We start from the raw sequence: 15,336 nt of genomic DNA on the forward strand, positions 1-15,336 counted from the left end.
TATGATGATTCTATAGATCAAATGCACAATCCACCAGATCCAATGGTAAACCCACGGATCATGTAATACCCACAAACCATAAAGACCTAGACCGAAATCAGGTGAAAAAATAACGTCAAATTGCGCCAAAGTAGATATTAGAGCCTACGACCTCCCACGCACATGCACTCATGAGCTAAGAACTTCAAACAACTAACCTAACCATATGAACCAACTATTTTTTGTTTTTGAAGCTCCACAACATTTCTATGTGATCTGGATGTCTGCAATGGGTGACAACCCAGGCTGAAGAGCGACCATCACGCCTCTCAAGAGACAACGAGAAGACAATTTTTCTTAAAAAAGGCCAGAAACTACAAAAACTGCAACTTGTTTAACGACACTTCAATGTCCAGTAGAGGAAAACCATATTGGGTTTGTGCTTATAAGCATTTAAATCTAATAAATTGGACACTTCAACCTTCTTTGCAAATGTATATGCCTCGATCAACTTATATATGGCATCAGTATATTAAACATATATACCATCAATACAGATGTGCAGCGGTATCATCAAAACTGGCAAACTTGTAGAAGAAACTGAAACAGATTGTTTGCGCAAAAAAAGATTCAAACCAAACAATACCTGAATACCACGCGCAAATTAAGAGCTGATTACATGTTCAGGATCGAAACTCATGTAAACTGTTTTTTAAATTATCTTAGAAGGGGATTCGATTTAGGATTTGGGTGTCAAGAAATACTAACTTCTGCAATTTTCATTCTGAGTTGTTCATCTCTCCAATTTAATAAAAATAAGAAAAGAAAAATCTTAATTATGCCTTGGCGTTCTTCCCTTTGGCTTCAGCAGCCGGTTTGCTCTTGAAAGGTATGAAGGCCTTTCCTCCCATATATTGCCGTAAAACTTCTGGAATCTCTACACCATCTTCTTTCTGATAGTTTTCCAGGATGCAGCATATGGTTCTTTCAGTAGCAGTAAGAGTGGAGTTCAGCAAGTGAACATATTGCTTTGACTGCTCATTGTTCTGCAACATTGTCAAATTACATCTTACAGATCATGATTTCAAAAAAGAAAGAAAGACAGGGTTTTCAGAAACAAGTCCAAAATGCATTACATGATATGATGAAAAATTATGTAATAAGATATTATCGCCATTGGTAGTCTGATCAAAATCATGAAACTTCTCAGTAACAACAGCAAATCTAGAGAGAAGAGGAAGAGGAAAGGCTCTATTCCAAGTTCATATTCATTCTGTTTCATACTCAAAAGTTCATCATTTGACAACTAAGGGACGCCAAAATATCCAGACCGGATGTCAAGGCATGTCTAAGGTCTTCGGTTACCCCCCAAAAAAAGCCAACGTTCCAAGTTGGTCCTCCAATGAACTTCAGTTAAAAATGTATGCATCACTTGAATATTTGGCCAAGGACACCCTATCCCTCTGCTGGTTATCCACAATGACTAATATATAATAAGTTATGGGCAAGACATTGTCTTTCAACAGGTCAGTAAGACTTACCTTTTTCTGGCCAAATCGAGTTTCTAGTCTTCTTGATTGGTAGTCTGTACAGTTTGAACAAGAAACCAACTCCCTATATGTTTGGGATGCAGGAAACCATGCTTCCAAATCATATTTCTTTGCAGCTGCATCGTTCAGAGCACCAGTAACAATGGCTACAACTTGGTAGGGGACATTTAGCTGCATAGAAAAGACAAAATTAGATTTGACAGTAAAGGAACAACAGTATTTAAGAAAATGCATGAGGGAATGCATTGCATCACAATTTCCTTCTATTTTTTTAAAGTTGCATTTTCTCATAATCATTATGTGAATGAAAGAAAACACAAATAGATGCTTTTTTTTTTCCTGAAGGAGAGGGAGACAACTACACACATAAGGGGAAGATCTGATGACGTGAGGAACATTAATAACAGATCCCTAGGCAACCAAAAAATTGAAGCGAATAGAACTTAACATAAAGCATAGACCAAAGAACATAATAGTAAACAAATATAATTCAGAGAAAATATATACCAACTGGTAAAATTCCTCTGAATTTTTTAGCATTTCCTCATGCATTTCCCAAGAGTCATTGCCATTTGGGCTGGTAATGCAAAATTGCTCAATCTTTTCAAATTGGTGCACTCTGAAAATTCCAAGTGTATCTCGACCATGTGAGCCAGCTTCTTTGCGGAAGCAAGATGAATATCCTGCGTATCTGGAGAAAATCAAAAGATCCATGAGCCAAAAGCAGGTAAGTGATTTCTTCTAGAAAGAGATGATAACTCAACTAGCCAGCATATACCTTATTGGCAGCTCAGACGGATGGATCCAATCATCTAGATGATAGGCACAAAGTGGTTGTTCAGCTGTAGCAATCAGATACTTGTCATCTCCCTCACCAGTGACCTATTGGGGCCACAAATTAATCAGTTTCCCTCAAATTTGACTTCATATCATGCGCACAAACAATTGAATACTAGCATTATTCTTTAGTGTTATAACATAGTATGTTCGTCTTTGTGAAAAACAACAAACAATAATCTAGAAATAACCATAATCAAATGGACATAATTTATAAAGTAATGTTTAGGATAAAGTAAAAGTAAAATACAAGTAAACAGTCTATCTGCATGACTTATCACCCATACCTTGTAAAGTTCTTCATCAAATTGGGCCAATTGAGCACACTTGGCCATAGTATCTTTTCTCATAAAGAATGGGGTCTGTAGTGCTGTGTATCCTCTCTTCTCCAAAAAATCAAGACCAAAATTGATCAAAGCTTGGTTCAGACGTACTCCATCCCCTTTCAGGTAATACCCTCTCCCTCCGGCTACATCAGAACCTATTATGTTTCCATTTCAACAGACAATTTCAGAGGATGACAGATACAGAAATAAAGGTGGTGCGGGAAAGAAAATCAAGAGAACTTTTACTTCACCAATTGGCAAAGGTTAGCCTTTACAAATTGTAATAAAAAGTAAAAAAAAATTGAAGCTAAATAAGTTGTTTGCTATTCGCATAAGCCATTCATATGTTATTGAAATTCAAGATCTATCAAACCCCGTAATTTTGAACAGTTCACACAAGTTTTCATATAGTACGAATCCATCATCATTGTTGAAAATGTTGATACCTTTCTTTGTATCGGCTATTCCCAGCAGTTCAACGAGCTCAACATGGTTTTTAAGTTTTGGCACCATCCGCTTTTCACCCCATGATCTAATTATTTCATTATTTGCCTACACAAATTGAAAAAGAGAATTCTTGAGCTATTAACAAAAGACAACAGATTAATAAATGAAAAGCAGCAAAGTAATTTACCTCATCATTGCTGATAGGAACCGAGTCATGCACAAGATTTCCAACAGTTTCCAATTTAGAACTCAGTGCCAGCCAAGCCTCCCGAACCTCAACCTCTTTGTCTGCAATCGACTTTTTGACTACCTCTGTCTGAGATATCACTTCGGATGCATCCCCACCCGACTATGCCCCAAAACAATTACATATTTCAGTTTTGCGCGTAGATCAACATAAATTCTCACACAGATACATGGGAAGCACAAAATTACATATGCTAATACATATACACACGAATACTTACATTCGCGAAAATCAGCTATACTTAACTTCCTCAGAAACCAAACAAATAAACATAAATTGGAATTTAAAGAAAAAAAAGTTAGCAAAACAATTTGAAGAAAAGCAACTCACAATTTTAAGTTCACGAACTTTCTTGCTGATGCTGTTCGCGTCCCTCCTTAATTTCTCGACTTCGAATTGACCTATACATTCAAATAATTCAAACTAAAGATAAGGAACGATAATAATCTCGATAAACCTCACAGTCAAATCGGAAGACAAGAGAGTTAGGGATTGGATTTGGGGATAATTACGCTGACGCCATTCTTTGTCGAGCCTAATGATCTCGTCGACCAGATCGACACTGGCAAAACGACGGCGCTGCGACTCGCGTATGATTTCGGGATTGTGACCCTTTTCTTCTCTGAACAGATTTATGTCCAACATCTCTTTCCGCTCTTCCTCTCAAACGACGACTACGAACCACAAGCAACCAAAAGAGATCAGATCAGAGAGGAGAAAGAGATGATTAAGTAAGACAGATTCTGGGATTGTTTTCTTTGTCGGCTCCCATAAACCCTACTTGAGTAGTGGACGGTGAACCTTACCACTACGTTTGGCTACAGCATTAGCATATTCCTATTCTGCACAAGGATAGCGTGCGCCGTTTATGTTTGAACTTTTTTTTATTCCCTTCAGTGCCACAGCAATAGAATATATAATAATTATCATCATCTAAACGTCATCGTTCGCGTAATTTTTCCGCCCTTTCTCGATAAGGTTTATATAATAAACTATATATTGTTGTTGTTTTTTTGAGAAGGATTTATTGTTGTTTTACTTACCTATTGTATAATACTTTTTTTAAGGTTCCATCCAATTTATGTTTCAAATAATAATAAGCTTATATAAAAAAAAGTTCATATGGAATATTTAAAAAACAAACTTGTATAACATCACCGCTACCCAAAAAAAAATCAAATAGATCATCAGATCGTGAAGGTATTGCTTTCAAAGATCGTTGATACATAATCAAGATTGACGGTGAGTAATACAAACAAGAATGAGGCGTCCTTATTGCTAGCTATATATGGGTGTTTTTTTGTTTTTTCATTCACCCAGTTCGATTAACGCAAAGATATATCACTTATAGAAACAATTGCTATGCTACACATTCCATTCAAATTTCAAAGAATAACAAAATTTATATTGGAAACCAATAAGGAACTGATAATTTTCCTGATCAAACCAAGCACCACTATAGTCCTCCGCTTGTCCATAGGGCTCACCATTTGGCCCGCGGGCCTAAGCCCGGCCCGAGCCCGGCCCGGGCCCGCGGGCCAAAGCCCGGCCCGGCCCGAAAGTAGACCGGGCCTGGGCAGCCCGGCCCGACCCCTTGGGTGGGCCTGGGCTCCATTTTTTGGGCCCGGCCCGACCCGAAGCCCGACACCTCGGGCCAATTTTGGCCCGGCCCCAGCCCGAGCCCGACCCAAGCCCGACGTTATTTATTTTTATATGTACATAATATGTATATATTTACATATATGTATATATAAATACATACACACACATACATATATACACACACATACACAGACAGTGCACACTGTCTGTGTATGTGTGTGTGTATATATATGTATGTGTGTGTGTATGTATTTATATTATGTACATATAAAAATAAATAATGTATATATATACACAAATACACAGTCTGTGTATTTGTGTATATATATACATATGCAGACAGTGCATGCACTGTCTGCATATATATACATACATATATACATGTAATATATATATATACATACACACACATATATATCTGTATATATGTATATATAATATATAATATATGTGTGTATTAGTGTATATATATATTATTGCAATGTATGTGTATATATATATACACATCATACGTATATATTTCACACTCTATAAAATATTGTTCAATTGTGTAAAAATTAAAGTACAATTATGACATTAATCAATTGTAAGCAGGGATGACAATTTATCCCCGCCCCAATCCGACCCGACCCGACCCGGCCCGCGAGGATTTAATCTCCAAAACCCTAAAGGCCCTAAACTCTAAACCCCAAAACTCAAAACCCCTAAACCCTAAAAGCCCTAAACCCTTAACCCTAAAGACCCTAAACCCTAAATGCCCTAAACCCTAAAGATCTTAAATCCTAAACCCTAAACCTAAGCACTAACCCTAAAGCCATAATATGACCATCTACTCATAAATGTTGATAAAATCTTAAGACCCTAAGATTTTATAAAATAAGTATAAAATTAAACTATTTAAAACTATATATGTGTATAATATAAAATTTAAAATCAATACTGATTAGGTAAAACTAAAATGATTTAATTGTGTTAAAAATATAACATGTGGTATGTAAAGATAATAATTTAATTAGTTGACAAATATAACATGAAAGTAGAGTTGGCTTGTTGGTTAGTTCATTACTCTCCTTTCTAAAAGTCCCAAGTTCGAATCCTATGATGAACAATTTAATTTTATAATTTCCAAAGAGGATGAATAGTGACGGGCCGTGGGAGCCCGGCCCGAGGCCCGAGCCCGAAGCCCGAGCTTTATGGGCCCGGGCCGGGCCTGGGCCTCATATTCTTAGTTTGGCCCGGCCCGAGCCCAGCCCGAGGCCCGAAGAAATAAACCGGGCCCAAAAAAGTCGGGCCGGGCCGGGCTCCAACGTCGAACTGCACCTCTTTCTTCTCCGAGCTGTTCTTGTGGCCGGGTCGCTCTGGTTTGCATTTCGCCAGAAAGACCTAGTCAACTCATGTTTCAATGTGAAAATTTTTGGGTCAGGCTAGACCTCGTTGAAACTTAAAAAGAATACTTTCTGAATCTTTGAGTTGTCAGCCCACATGCTTCTGCGGCAAATTTGGAGGGTCACAACTTATTAGGTTTCCCCACAAATTTGCGATTGTGAGAAAGTAGTGTTCTCCATTCCACTCCACCATTTTCATGCCTGTTCAAAGAGAATGTGAAAAACCTGTTAAGAACAAAATCACATGGCATCGCCATTTTTGTTAAATGTCAAAGCAATCACTGCTCCATTGAGTATCTCAGTGCTATAGCTTTTAGTCAATAAGTCCTCTGCATAACCACATAGACAGACTGCCATTGCGCAATCAGCAAAGAACAAAATACATGCATGCGTACCTGGCACGGCAGCTGCAGTTAAGAGGGATAGCTGGCAGGTAGTTTGTTGTCCACCAAAAACATGGTTACAAAGAGCATCAGCATTCAGATCATGAATGTCTTTGATGGACTGTAGTAACGCTTCAACAGTTCCATCGTATTCTAATCCTGTAGGGTCAAAAATGCTACGGAGTGCTTCCTCGAGTCCTGAGCTTGACCATATGGAAGAACACTCACTTAAGAGAGCAGACATTCTCGCAGAGTCAATAGAATTTATTAACAGCCATGACTTGAAAAGTTTGGCTGATGATCCCAGAGTTTCAACAACTCTATAAACTTCTCCAAGGGCAATGATGTACTTCTTGCCTAAAATTTCATCCACAATAGCAGAAAGTACGTGGTTAATGTAAAACATCTATAATCAATCTGAGCAGAGTACTTATACATCATGGTAGCTATTACCTTGGGGTTTACGTAATATCTGACCGTAAAGATTCTTTTCTAATGATTGTTTCCAAACTAATGCACCATGTTTCAGCTCACGAGAACAAACCAATAGAATCTCGGACCATATAGAAACATAGTTACGTTGCCTGTCCACTGATCCCAGTGTCAGAATCTTTAGTGTCGATGCTGCATGCTTCGAGAGTTCAATTGTGGATCTCAAATCCTTCTCTGCCTATTGAAGATAAAACATACATAAAGCGGTATGACTATGAGTATAAAGCTATCAACTAGCAGAGAAGTTAACTGAACGATAGAAAAGAACAGAAGATAAAACAAGCACCACCCATCAATTTTTTCCTGCATTCATGTCCTATTAAGTTCACCACGAAATTTCAGAATTCCCTTGTTCAGTGAAGCAATACAGACTTGTATTTCAAATAATTGGAAAAAGGATAGCTCAAATTCACAAGTCTCAGAGTATGTGTTTGTGTTATAAATCAAGGCAAGAGAATGTACCAATAGCAATTTCTTTGACAAATTATACTCCGACTCAAGTATTAGGAATTTCGGTTGTTCCAAATCTTTAACAAACTCATTGATGTGATTTCCTCCTGGTGAGCAATTCTCAAAGTGGACTTCCCTTGAGATTAAACCATCATGCTGTAGCTTGTCATAAAGATCCTACAACAGCAGAAAAGAAGAAATTGCTTGCTGCCATTAGCTCAAAAAGTGATCCTCATACAGTATCTATCAGTAACAGTAGTCTACAACAATTAAATGAACATACAAGCAATACAAACAATGCAAAATTGCAACTGACGTAAATCAACAAGCATAAGACGAGGACAGGGGGACACTAGTAATTAAAGAAAAAACTACAAATTATATATGATCCATCCTCCAAAGAAATACTAGTTTTCCAGGAACCCATTTTAGTATTTTACAGGGTAACGCAGGCGCATCAGATGCCATTATTCATATTTTCCATTGAGCAACCTAAATGCTTTAGCACAGAAATTAATGCCATCAGTCATATCAAGCAACCTGCATGCTTCGAAGCTGGAATGTATTATCCACCAAACAAATAGTTCAAGTTTTAAATTATGCAAAAATGACAGACAATTGTAGATTCCCCCACTACCATTCTATCATCAGGCAAACAAATACACTTCACAGAAGGAAGGATGCTGCGCTAATTTTCTGTTTTTCAAACCAAAGATAAAGTGAAATGAAAATAACAAGTCCACTACAATACAATAATGGAAGGTGCTCATTTTATACAGCGTTTATGGTAAACAATTTTGCTAACTTTTGGTGGTCACCATAATATTGTACAAACAGAATTAAGAAGGCAACAGACACAAAATTAACAACCAGTTACAAACCTGTATTTCCAGATCAACTGCTTGTACTTCAGCCACTTCACCAGAAATAGTAGAACAGCTTTGACTTTTCTAACAAATAGCAAAACTTTGCAAATTTAGTGCTGTGCAGATGAGAAGAGAGAGACAGATGAGGTTTTGGATTGGGGGAGAGAACTACAAACCTTCATATCATCAAGATGGCACAGTGCAACAAACTGCAATTCATCCTTCAATTTGGAGTAGAATTCCACATAAACATTTGGCTGTATTTGGGTAGAGTTATTATCTGCCTCTCTAATACTGTTGACAAAGGTCTCGTCTGCTCTGACCCCAGAAAACGCACCTTTAAATTCCCAGGAATTATCATCAAGGATGTCATCACTACTAATTAAACCAGTATCTATAGGCGTTTCTTTGGGCAGCAACACACTTTCTTGTGGATTTTGTGTATTGTCATCAGCCCTTTTGTCCTCAGCTTGGCTGTATAAACTTGATATGATGTCACTGATAGGTACATTAGAAGCAGGCCTCTTAAAGCCATCTTTTGGATCAGAAGTGAGGGAATAAGCGGCAAAATCCTGATAATCCATAGAATCATCAGTTTCTTGTTCTTCCTCGCCAAAAAGAGACAGGGGTAATGCCCCCTTTTGGTTCACCAGCATTCCAGCATTATCCTGAGGAAAAGAAGGTAAAAGGGTAACCAGAATAAAGGAATTTTCATCACAAAGAACGTGATACAATCAAACTTCACTTTGTTAGTGAGATACTAAATTCAACAGGTCAAAATACAAGGACCAACAGATGTGTGACTAAAACAAACATTTACATATGAACAAATCCCAATCAAAACATTTAATGTTCGCATGAAGAATGAACAAGTCAAATAAAGATGTAGTGAGCTAGTGAGCTGTCCATTTTGCCAACGGGCCAAACCCCCTTTGTCCCTTTAATGCTAATTATTATTACATTCCTAAACGAAAAGATGTAATGAGCTGAGTAAGAATACCATCCAAATGTTATATACTATTGAAATCATTGAGGAACAACAAACTTAACTCCCAACCATTGAGATAACAAGGAGGATTCACTCCCAAGTCCCAACAAGAGATAAGAAAGGAGGTGAAGCGTCAGGCAAAACTTATAATTTCCAAGTGATATCTCCTTTGTACATGAATAAGTTACATATTGAATAGGACAAGATCAATAAAATTTTGCAAATACAATGTGCACCTCAAATGAACAACCACCTGACATTTTCCAGTAAATGCCTGAGCATCAACTCCACTAGAAGTGTTCTCCGCGACATCAGGCTCTTCCTAAACCAAAAAAAAAAGGTTTAACATGCAATTACGATTAACGGAATAAAGAAATAGAGTGAGATAGATACATCACCCTTGCTTTTGAGCCAATTTCTGAAAAGGCATCCTTGAAGTCCCAGGAATTTTGGTCAGAACCAACAGTCCCATCACCAGGAGAAGGGTTTGACCAGATTTCAGTATCAATTTGCTTGTGATTAGAATATGTATTAGATATATCACCATTTTGAGTTCCAGAAATTGGCTTGAAATTAAATCCAAAGTCCCATTCAACAGATTTATAGGAGGTCCCATCTGATGCAGCAAAGAGATCAGTATGAGCATGAGTGCTGGTGCCAAATGCTCCTGTCCATTGAGCTCCTTCTGATTTCTCTCCCACTTTCTTATCACCCTTTAAGTTAAAAAATGTCAAGACTTTATAAACCAAGTGGAGTCCTAACTAAATATACATACATGGTTTCTGGCAGTAGCATATATACTTTTAACAATTAGACAAGCTTTAAGAATCGAAATCGGAAAATGCTCAATGACTGAAGTTCCATTGAACATGTTGACACTCCTGACCAAACATACGCATCTAGACTTTAACATTTAATTTCTTCTTCAGCTAGTTTTAATGAAATCTTCTACTCATTTCAAGAAGAAAAAAAAGTAGAAAACAAACTGAAATTTTCCAATTGTGTAAATTATTAACTTTCCTGGATGTTGGCTGCTTAAGCCATGATAGTCTTCTAGTCACAACGTAATATAATTTCAGATTTTTAGCATAGCCAAAACATCATTATTTACCTGTAAGCTCCCATCACGAAACTGGTTTTCTGATTCTGCATGCTTGAATTCCCATCCATCAGCATCGCCGAGATCCTCATTTGTATCAAATAAATCTAGATTTGCCACACTAATATCCCCATGCACTCCATTAGCTTTCAACTTTAACCCATTTGGATCAGAATTGAACACATTAGTATTTGAGTTTGGAGCACTTTTATCCTTGATCTGCTCATTCCAAGTCAAAGAAATTCACTAATACCATTAAACCATTGCTGGATTTGCAAACTATAGCAGGTCTAGTGCTTTGCTCAATTGCATAAATGAAAATGGAATATAAAGGCTTAAATATTCAACCTGGAATATCATTGTATTACAAAGGGAAAGTAATTTATCAAAAAACTAGATGGAGGTTCAATTTATGAACTCCTGCATTCCTTCACTATTCTCAGCAACAAAATAAGAAGTAAACTAGAAATAGCGTCCCAATCAAATAAACGCATTTACATGGGAATTATAAACCAACCTCAGTTTTTGTTTCTGCAGCTGTGAATTCCCCCCAGTCATCAGCATTGGCACTTTTGTTTTCACCAAGTGTACTCGTGCTAAGCCAATCTGTATGAGGATTCACCGCATTAACATTCAAGTTCAACTGATTCAAATGACAACTAAACATATCCGGTGCTGAATAAGAACCACTGGAGCTTGATGTCAGCCCATTATCCACCTTGATCTGGTCATTCTGTTTAAAATGGTTCGAGGGAATCATATAACTAAAACAATACCTAATTTTAAAAATCCAACTTCAGTTCCAAGTGTTGCTGATAAACAAAATTCTAATTCAATTATTGAATCAAAAAGTCCAACCAAATATAATACTAAGCAATAAGGAACTATTTTTCACACTAGGGGGTGCTACAACTTGTATCATACAAAAGCCTGTTTCGAACCGCTACCAAATGACATAGATGTATTATCTCTTCAATTCTCGACACAATCAAGTGAACAACAATCTAAAAAACCAATCAGAAGCACAACAATCAAAAGTTTTACCTTTGAGTTTTCTGTTTGAACCTCAAATTTTGCTTCGGCAGCCTTGAACTCCCACCCATCATTATCCTCTAAATCCTCATTTCTATCATTTGCAGTCGAACTTAACCCTTCAACGCCAGAACTCGTGCTGCTCCAAACAAAGTTAAACCCTGATGTATCAAGATTCGTCTTGCTAGCATCTGGATAATTGGCACTTCTATTTGAATCCAATCTACCCAAATCCAAATTCGGCACATATGAACTCCGAATTGGTTTATTACCACCCAAACTCGAAACAGTTTTAGCTAAATCCAACCCGTTCAAACCCGAATTGGACATAAATATATCAGAAAACACTTCTGGTGCAACTGAATTCCATACATTTCCGTTTGAATCCAAATTCGACCCGTTAGAATCTGGTTTCAACCCATTTACAACCCCACTATTGTCATTGTGTTTATGCAAACTTGCAATCAGATTATTAATCCCCGTACTCGTTTTCAAGTTGGATAAATTTTTCACGGAATCAACATCTCTGTTTGACAAAACCTCCCTTGCACCGTCGGACGATGTACCCACCGCACCAGATCCCTCCTCTTCCTCCTCCCCGAAAATCGACAAGGGCAAAGCTCCCTGTGGTTTCACCCACTGAGTCCCTCTCAAACGGGCGGGGGGCGAGTAGGGCTGATCCGGCAGCAATTCATTTCGATCCGCCAAAATTTTAATAGGCACCACCGTCTTCGCGGGATCTGATTGAGGTGGCAATGACTGGGTGCGGGAAAGTGAAACGGAATCCACGAAATCGCTCCAGCCGTCGTCGTCGTCGCTGGTGAAGAGATCCGGTCCATTAATCGGATGAGGATTGACAGCGAACGCTGAAGATGGTGGTGCGAACTTGAAGTCACCGAAGCCCTCTTCGTCTTCATCTTCTGCCAGCATGTTGTTGAGTTGCTTCCTAGCTCCCTTGCTCGATCGCACACTCTGTTTTGCTTTCTCCGCTATTTTGCTTCCTAGGCTCCAGGCTCCTCCCTTGCCAACTGGGTGCGCGGGGGTATGGCTATGCGCACATGGCGTCTATTTTCTCTAAATTTGTAAAGCTTGATTTTTCTGTTACAACTACTTAATTATTTCTCATTAAAGGATGAGAAAACTCTATAATTTCTTGAGAATTTACCATTAAGACACACCATTTAAAACCATTCAAATGGTATGAGTGTAAACAATCGATTTTGATCTCTTTTTTTTCCTTCAGTTTTTGACACGAAAATAATCTATCAATTGATCAATTATGGTTCATTATTTCAATAAGTTCTTTGAAAATAATCGACCAATTGATTGATTTGATTTCTAACCACTCCTATCAAATGGTATTATAGCATATAATGGACCGAATAAACATTTGATGTTGGTTGATAATATTACACCACCACCAGTCCACTCCACTCTACAACCCCCACTCAACACAACATTGCACATAACATAATAACATAAGCAAAGAAATTACCACCACCACTTAAATTATTACTTGACATTATAATTGCCACCCAAACAAACCAAAGCATCAGCCATGGTGGTGGCTCCATTAACGAAACTTCCCGTAGGAGTCAAGATAACAACCATTGACAATTGATCATTGTAGTTGGATTACTGTGGTGTGGTGTGGTGGTTGGAGTGCAAGGCTGGTCCTCTAGACCTTCTGCGTTGTCGTTCCTCTCGACTGGCCGTTTTGGCACCCCGTCTATCAGTGATCAGAGTATCAGACGCACCAAGTTCCGTCGTCTGTCCAGTTCAGCAAATTTCGGTGTGTGGGCCGAGGGGGTGGGCCCGTTGGGCTATTGCTCATCCAGTGGGCTTCCATGTTCCACTTCATGGGCTCCTCTTCACAGAGAAGAAATCAAGAAGGGGATTACAGACTGACAAGTATCAGCCCATAACTAATCGGCCCTGCACGTGGCACACATTAGATTATACTAGTAGTCCGGTGATCATGAGTCCAACTTGACACGTAGCAACTTTACTGCCACTTGTAACCACGTGTCGAGCTGGGAACTCAACTATATATCACTGTAACAATCCACATCACTTGCACCTTCAGATATGCATGTCCTGCCGCTCTTTATTGTTCACATCTACCGTTAGAGCTTTATCAAGCGGACTCTGTTCTACGTATCCTCGCACAACCTACCGCCGTCAAAAGCTCCTTCCGGTGACAAGACAGAGACCTACTAAAACACCATTTGTAAGATCAATGGCTTCACAAGGACAACAGTTCCCACCTCAAAAACAGGCAGCACAACCTGGGAAAGAACATCCCATGGAGCCCAGACCCCAGTTCACCAAACCCGACTACAAGCCCTCCAATAAACTACATGTCAGATCTTTAATTTCCATAATTGATTTTTAAAGTTGGAAAGATTTCTAGATGATAATGATTTTAGTTTCAATTTTTTCAGGGAATGGTGGCCTTGGTTACTGGTGGAGATTCTGGGATTGGGAGAGCCGTTTGTCACTCTTTTGCAATGGAGGGTGCGACTGTGGCATTCACGTACGTGAAGGCACGAGAAGAGAAGGACGCACAGGAAACCGTTCAGATAATAAAGCAATCCAAGACCAGTGATGCTAAGGATCCATTGGCTATAGTGGCGGATTTGGGGTTTGAAGAGAATTGCAAGAAAGTGGTGGATGAAGTGGTGAATGCGTTCGGACGTATCGACATTCTGGTTAATAATTCTGCAGAGCAGCACAAGATACTCTCTCTGGAGGAGATCGATGAGCAGAGGCTGGAGAGGGTGTTCAGGACCAACATCTTCTCTTATTTCTTGGTTACCAAGTAAGATCAAACAAAAAATTCGAACCCAGAGAAAATAAGTGGAATTGAATTGAAAGTATAATCTTTTTCTTATATGTAGGTATGCTTTGATGCACATGAAGGAAGGGAGTGCTATAATCAACTCCACATCAGTAACAGCATACAAGGGGAATCCGAAATTGCTCGATTACTCGGCCACGAAAGGCGCAATTGTGGCTTTTACAAGGGGACTTGCACTCCATCTTGTGAACAGAGGAATAAGGGTTAATGGAATTGCTCCTGGACCGATCTGGACTCCGTTGATACCGGCATCGTTTAGTGAGGATGAGGTTGCTAAGTTTGGGTCAGAAACTCCAATGAAGAGGGCTGGTCAGCCAAATGAGGTTGCTCCTTGTTATGTCTTCCTTGCTTGTAACCATTGTTCCTCCTACATGACTGGCCAGGTTCTGCATCCTAATGGTGAGAATCCTGTTTTGTAGCTAAGTGATTTTTTTCAATGGTGGATGACTGGATGTAGTTTCCATTCAATTTGATAACTGAGTGTTCGATTTGTTTCAGGTGGAACTATAGTGAACGGTTGATGGGGATTGCTACCACATAATATGGAGATGGGCCTGTTGTCTGGGTTTCTAAGTTGGGTTTTGTTCTCTCTTTATGTACAAAAAAACAGAGAGGGTGATCTCTTTTGCATGTAAAAACTAGTGTTAAAAGTACATATGAATAAGCTTTAGACACAGGTCTATGGGGGTTCCAGGGTTGAAATGGAATTGTAGTAATATAATATGTTGTAGTACCTCTGGAAACACAAATATATAATGAGAGTATTATGGACATCATGGGTTGGCAATGCTTG

The 15,336-nt window shown here is 38.7% G+C and overlaps 3 protein-coding genes across 4 annotated transcripts; 1 reads left to right on the plus strand and 2 right to left on the minus strand.

Annotated features, from left to right (window-relative positions):
- Nucleotides 1-549: 549 nt before the first annotated feature.
- Nucleotides 550-4,269, minus strand: LOC120008408 (serine--tRNA ligase). 2 transcript variants are annotated; one of them, XM_038858710.1, is made up of 10 exons: nt 4,193-4,269; nt 3,899-4,060; nt 3,717-3,787; nt 3,327-3,488; nt 3,139-3,244; nt 2,654-2,847; nt 2,308-2,411; nt 2,037-2,220; nt 1,521-1,700; nt 550-1,025 (listed from the first exon to the last, which is right to left on the minus strand). In XM_038858710.1, exons 2-10 carry the CDS (start codon nt 4,029-4,031, stop codon nt 816-818), a joined length of 1,344 nt encoding a protein of 447 aa, XP_038714638.1. In that variant the 5' UTR covers nt 4,032-4,060; nt 4,193-4,269; the 3' UTR covers nt 550-815. The 2 variants fall into 2 exon arrangements, with proteins under 2 accessions (XP_038714638.1, XP_038714637.1); XM_038858709.1 differs by lacking the exon at nt 4,193-4,269 and having other exon boundaries at nt 3,899-4,155.
- A 2,027-nt stretch (nt 4,270-6,296) lies between these two features.
- Nucleotides 6,297-12,810, minus strand: LOC120009569. The gene is made up of 11 exons (XM_038860210.1): nt 11,696-12,810; nt 11,169-11,384; nt 10,664-10,870; nt 9,951-10,265; nt 9,806-9,874; nt 8,741-9,232; nt 8,580-8,648; nt 7,711-7,875; nt 7,210-7,426; nt 6,769-7,113; nt 6,297-6,574 (listed from the first exon to the last, which is right to left on the minus strand). The coding sequence occupies exons 1-11, from the start codon at nt 12,611-12,613 to the stop codon at nt 6,462-6,464; spliced, it is 3,126 nt and encodes a 1,041-aa protein (XP_038716138.1). The 5' UTR covers nt 12,614-12,810; the 3' UTR covers nt 6,297-6,461.
- Nucleotides 12,811-13,906: 1,096 nt separating this feature from the next.
- On the plus strand, nt 13,907-15,284 carry LOC120009974 (NADPH-dependent aldehyde reductase 1, chloroplastic-like). The gene is made up of 4 exons (XM_038860713.1): nt 13,907-14,045; nt 14,128-14,504; nt 14,584-14,942; nt 15,042-15,284. Exons 1-4 carry the CDS (start codon nt 13,923-13,925, stop codon nt 15,062-15,064), a joined length of 882 nt encoding a protein of 293 aa, XP_038716641.1. The 5' UTR covers nt 13,907-13,922; the 3' UTR covers nt 15,065-15,284.
- The last annotated feature ends 52 nt before the right edge of the window (nt 15,285-15,336 follow it).

This window comes from Tripterygium wilfordii, chromosome 11 (genome assembly GCF_013401445.1).
Source record: "Tripterygium wilfordii isolate XIE 37 chromosome 11, ASM1340144v1, whole genome shotgun sequence".
In the NCBI taxonomy this organism is placed as follows: domain Eukaryota; kingdom Viridiplantae; phylum Streptophyta; class Magnoliopsida; order Celastrales; family Celastraceae; genus Tripterygium; species Tripterygium wilfordii.

What these genes read in the sequence shown, in the direction of transcription:
- LOC120008408 (XM_038858710.1), bottom strand. Translation starts at nt 4,031, where the DNA reads ATGTTGGACATAAATCTGTTCAGAGAAGAAAAGGGTCACAATCCCGAA. An exon ending in AATAGCCGATACAAAGAAAG is followed by an intron (nt 2,848 to 3,138) that starts GTATCAACATTT and finishes GAAACATAATAG; the next exon opens with GTTCTGATGTAGCCGGAGGG. An exon ending in CCGTCTGAGCTGCCAATAAG is followed by an intron (nt 2,221 to 2,307) that starts GTATATGCTGGC and finishes GATTTTCTCCAG; the next exon opens with ATACGCAGGATATTCATCTT.
- LOC120009569 (XM_038860210.1), bottom strand. Translation starts at nt 12,613, where the DNA reads ATGCTGGCAGAAGATGAAGACGAAGAGGGCTTCGGTGACTTCAAGTTC. An exon ending in TGTCAAAGAAATTGCTATTG is followed by an intron (nt 7,427 to 7,710) that starts GTACATTCTCTT and finishes TATCTTCAATAG; the next exon opens with GCAGAGAAGGATTTGAGATC. An exon ending in GATATTACGTAAACCCCAAG is followed by an intron (nt 7,114 to 7,209) that starts GTAATAGCTACC and finishes ATGAAATTTTAG; the next exon opens with GCAAGAAGTACATCATTGCC.
- LOC120009974 (XM_038860713.1), top strand. Translation starts at nt 13,923, where the DNA reads ATGGCTTCACAAGGACAACAGTTCCCACCTCAAAAACAGGCAGCACAA. An exon ending in AGCCCTCCAATAAACTACAT is followed by an intron (nt 14,046 to 14,127) that starts GTCAGATCTTTA and finishes CAATTTTTTCAG; the next exon opens with GGAATGGTGGCCTTGGTTAC. An exon ending in CCAGGTTCTGCATCCTAATG is followed by an intron (nt 14,943 to 15,041) that starts GTGAGAATCCTG and finishes GATTTGTTTCAG; the next exon opens with GTGGAACTATAGTGAACGGT.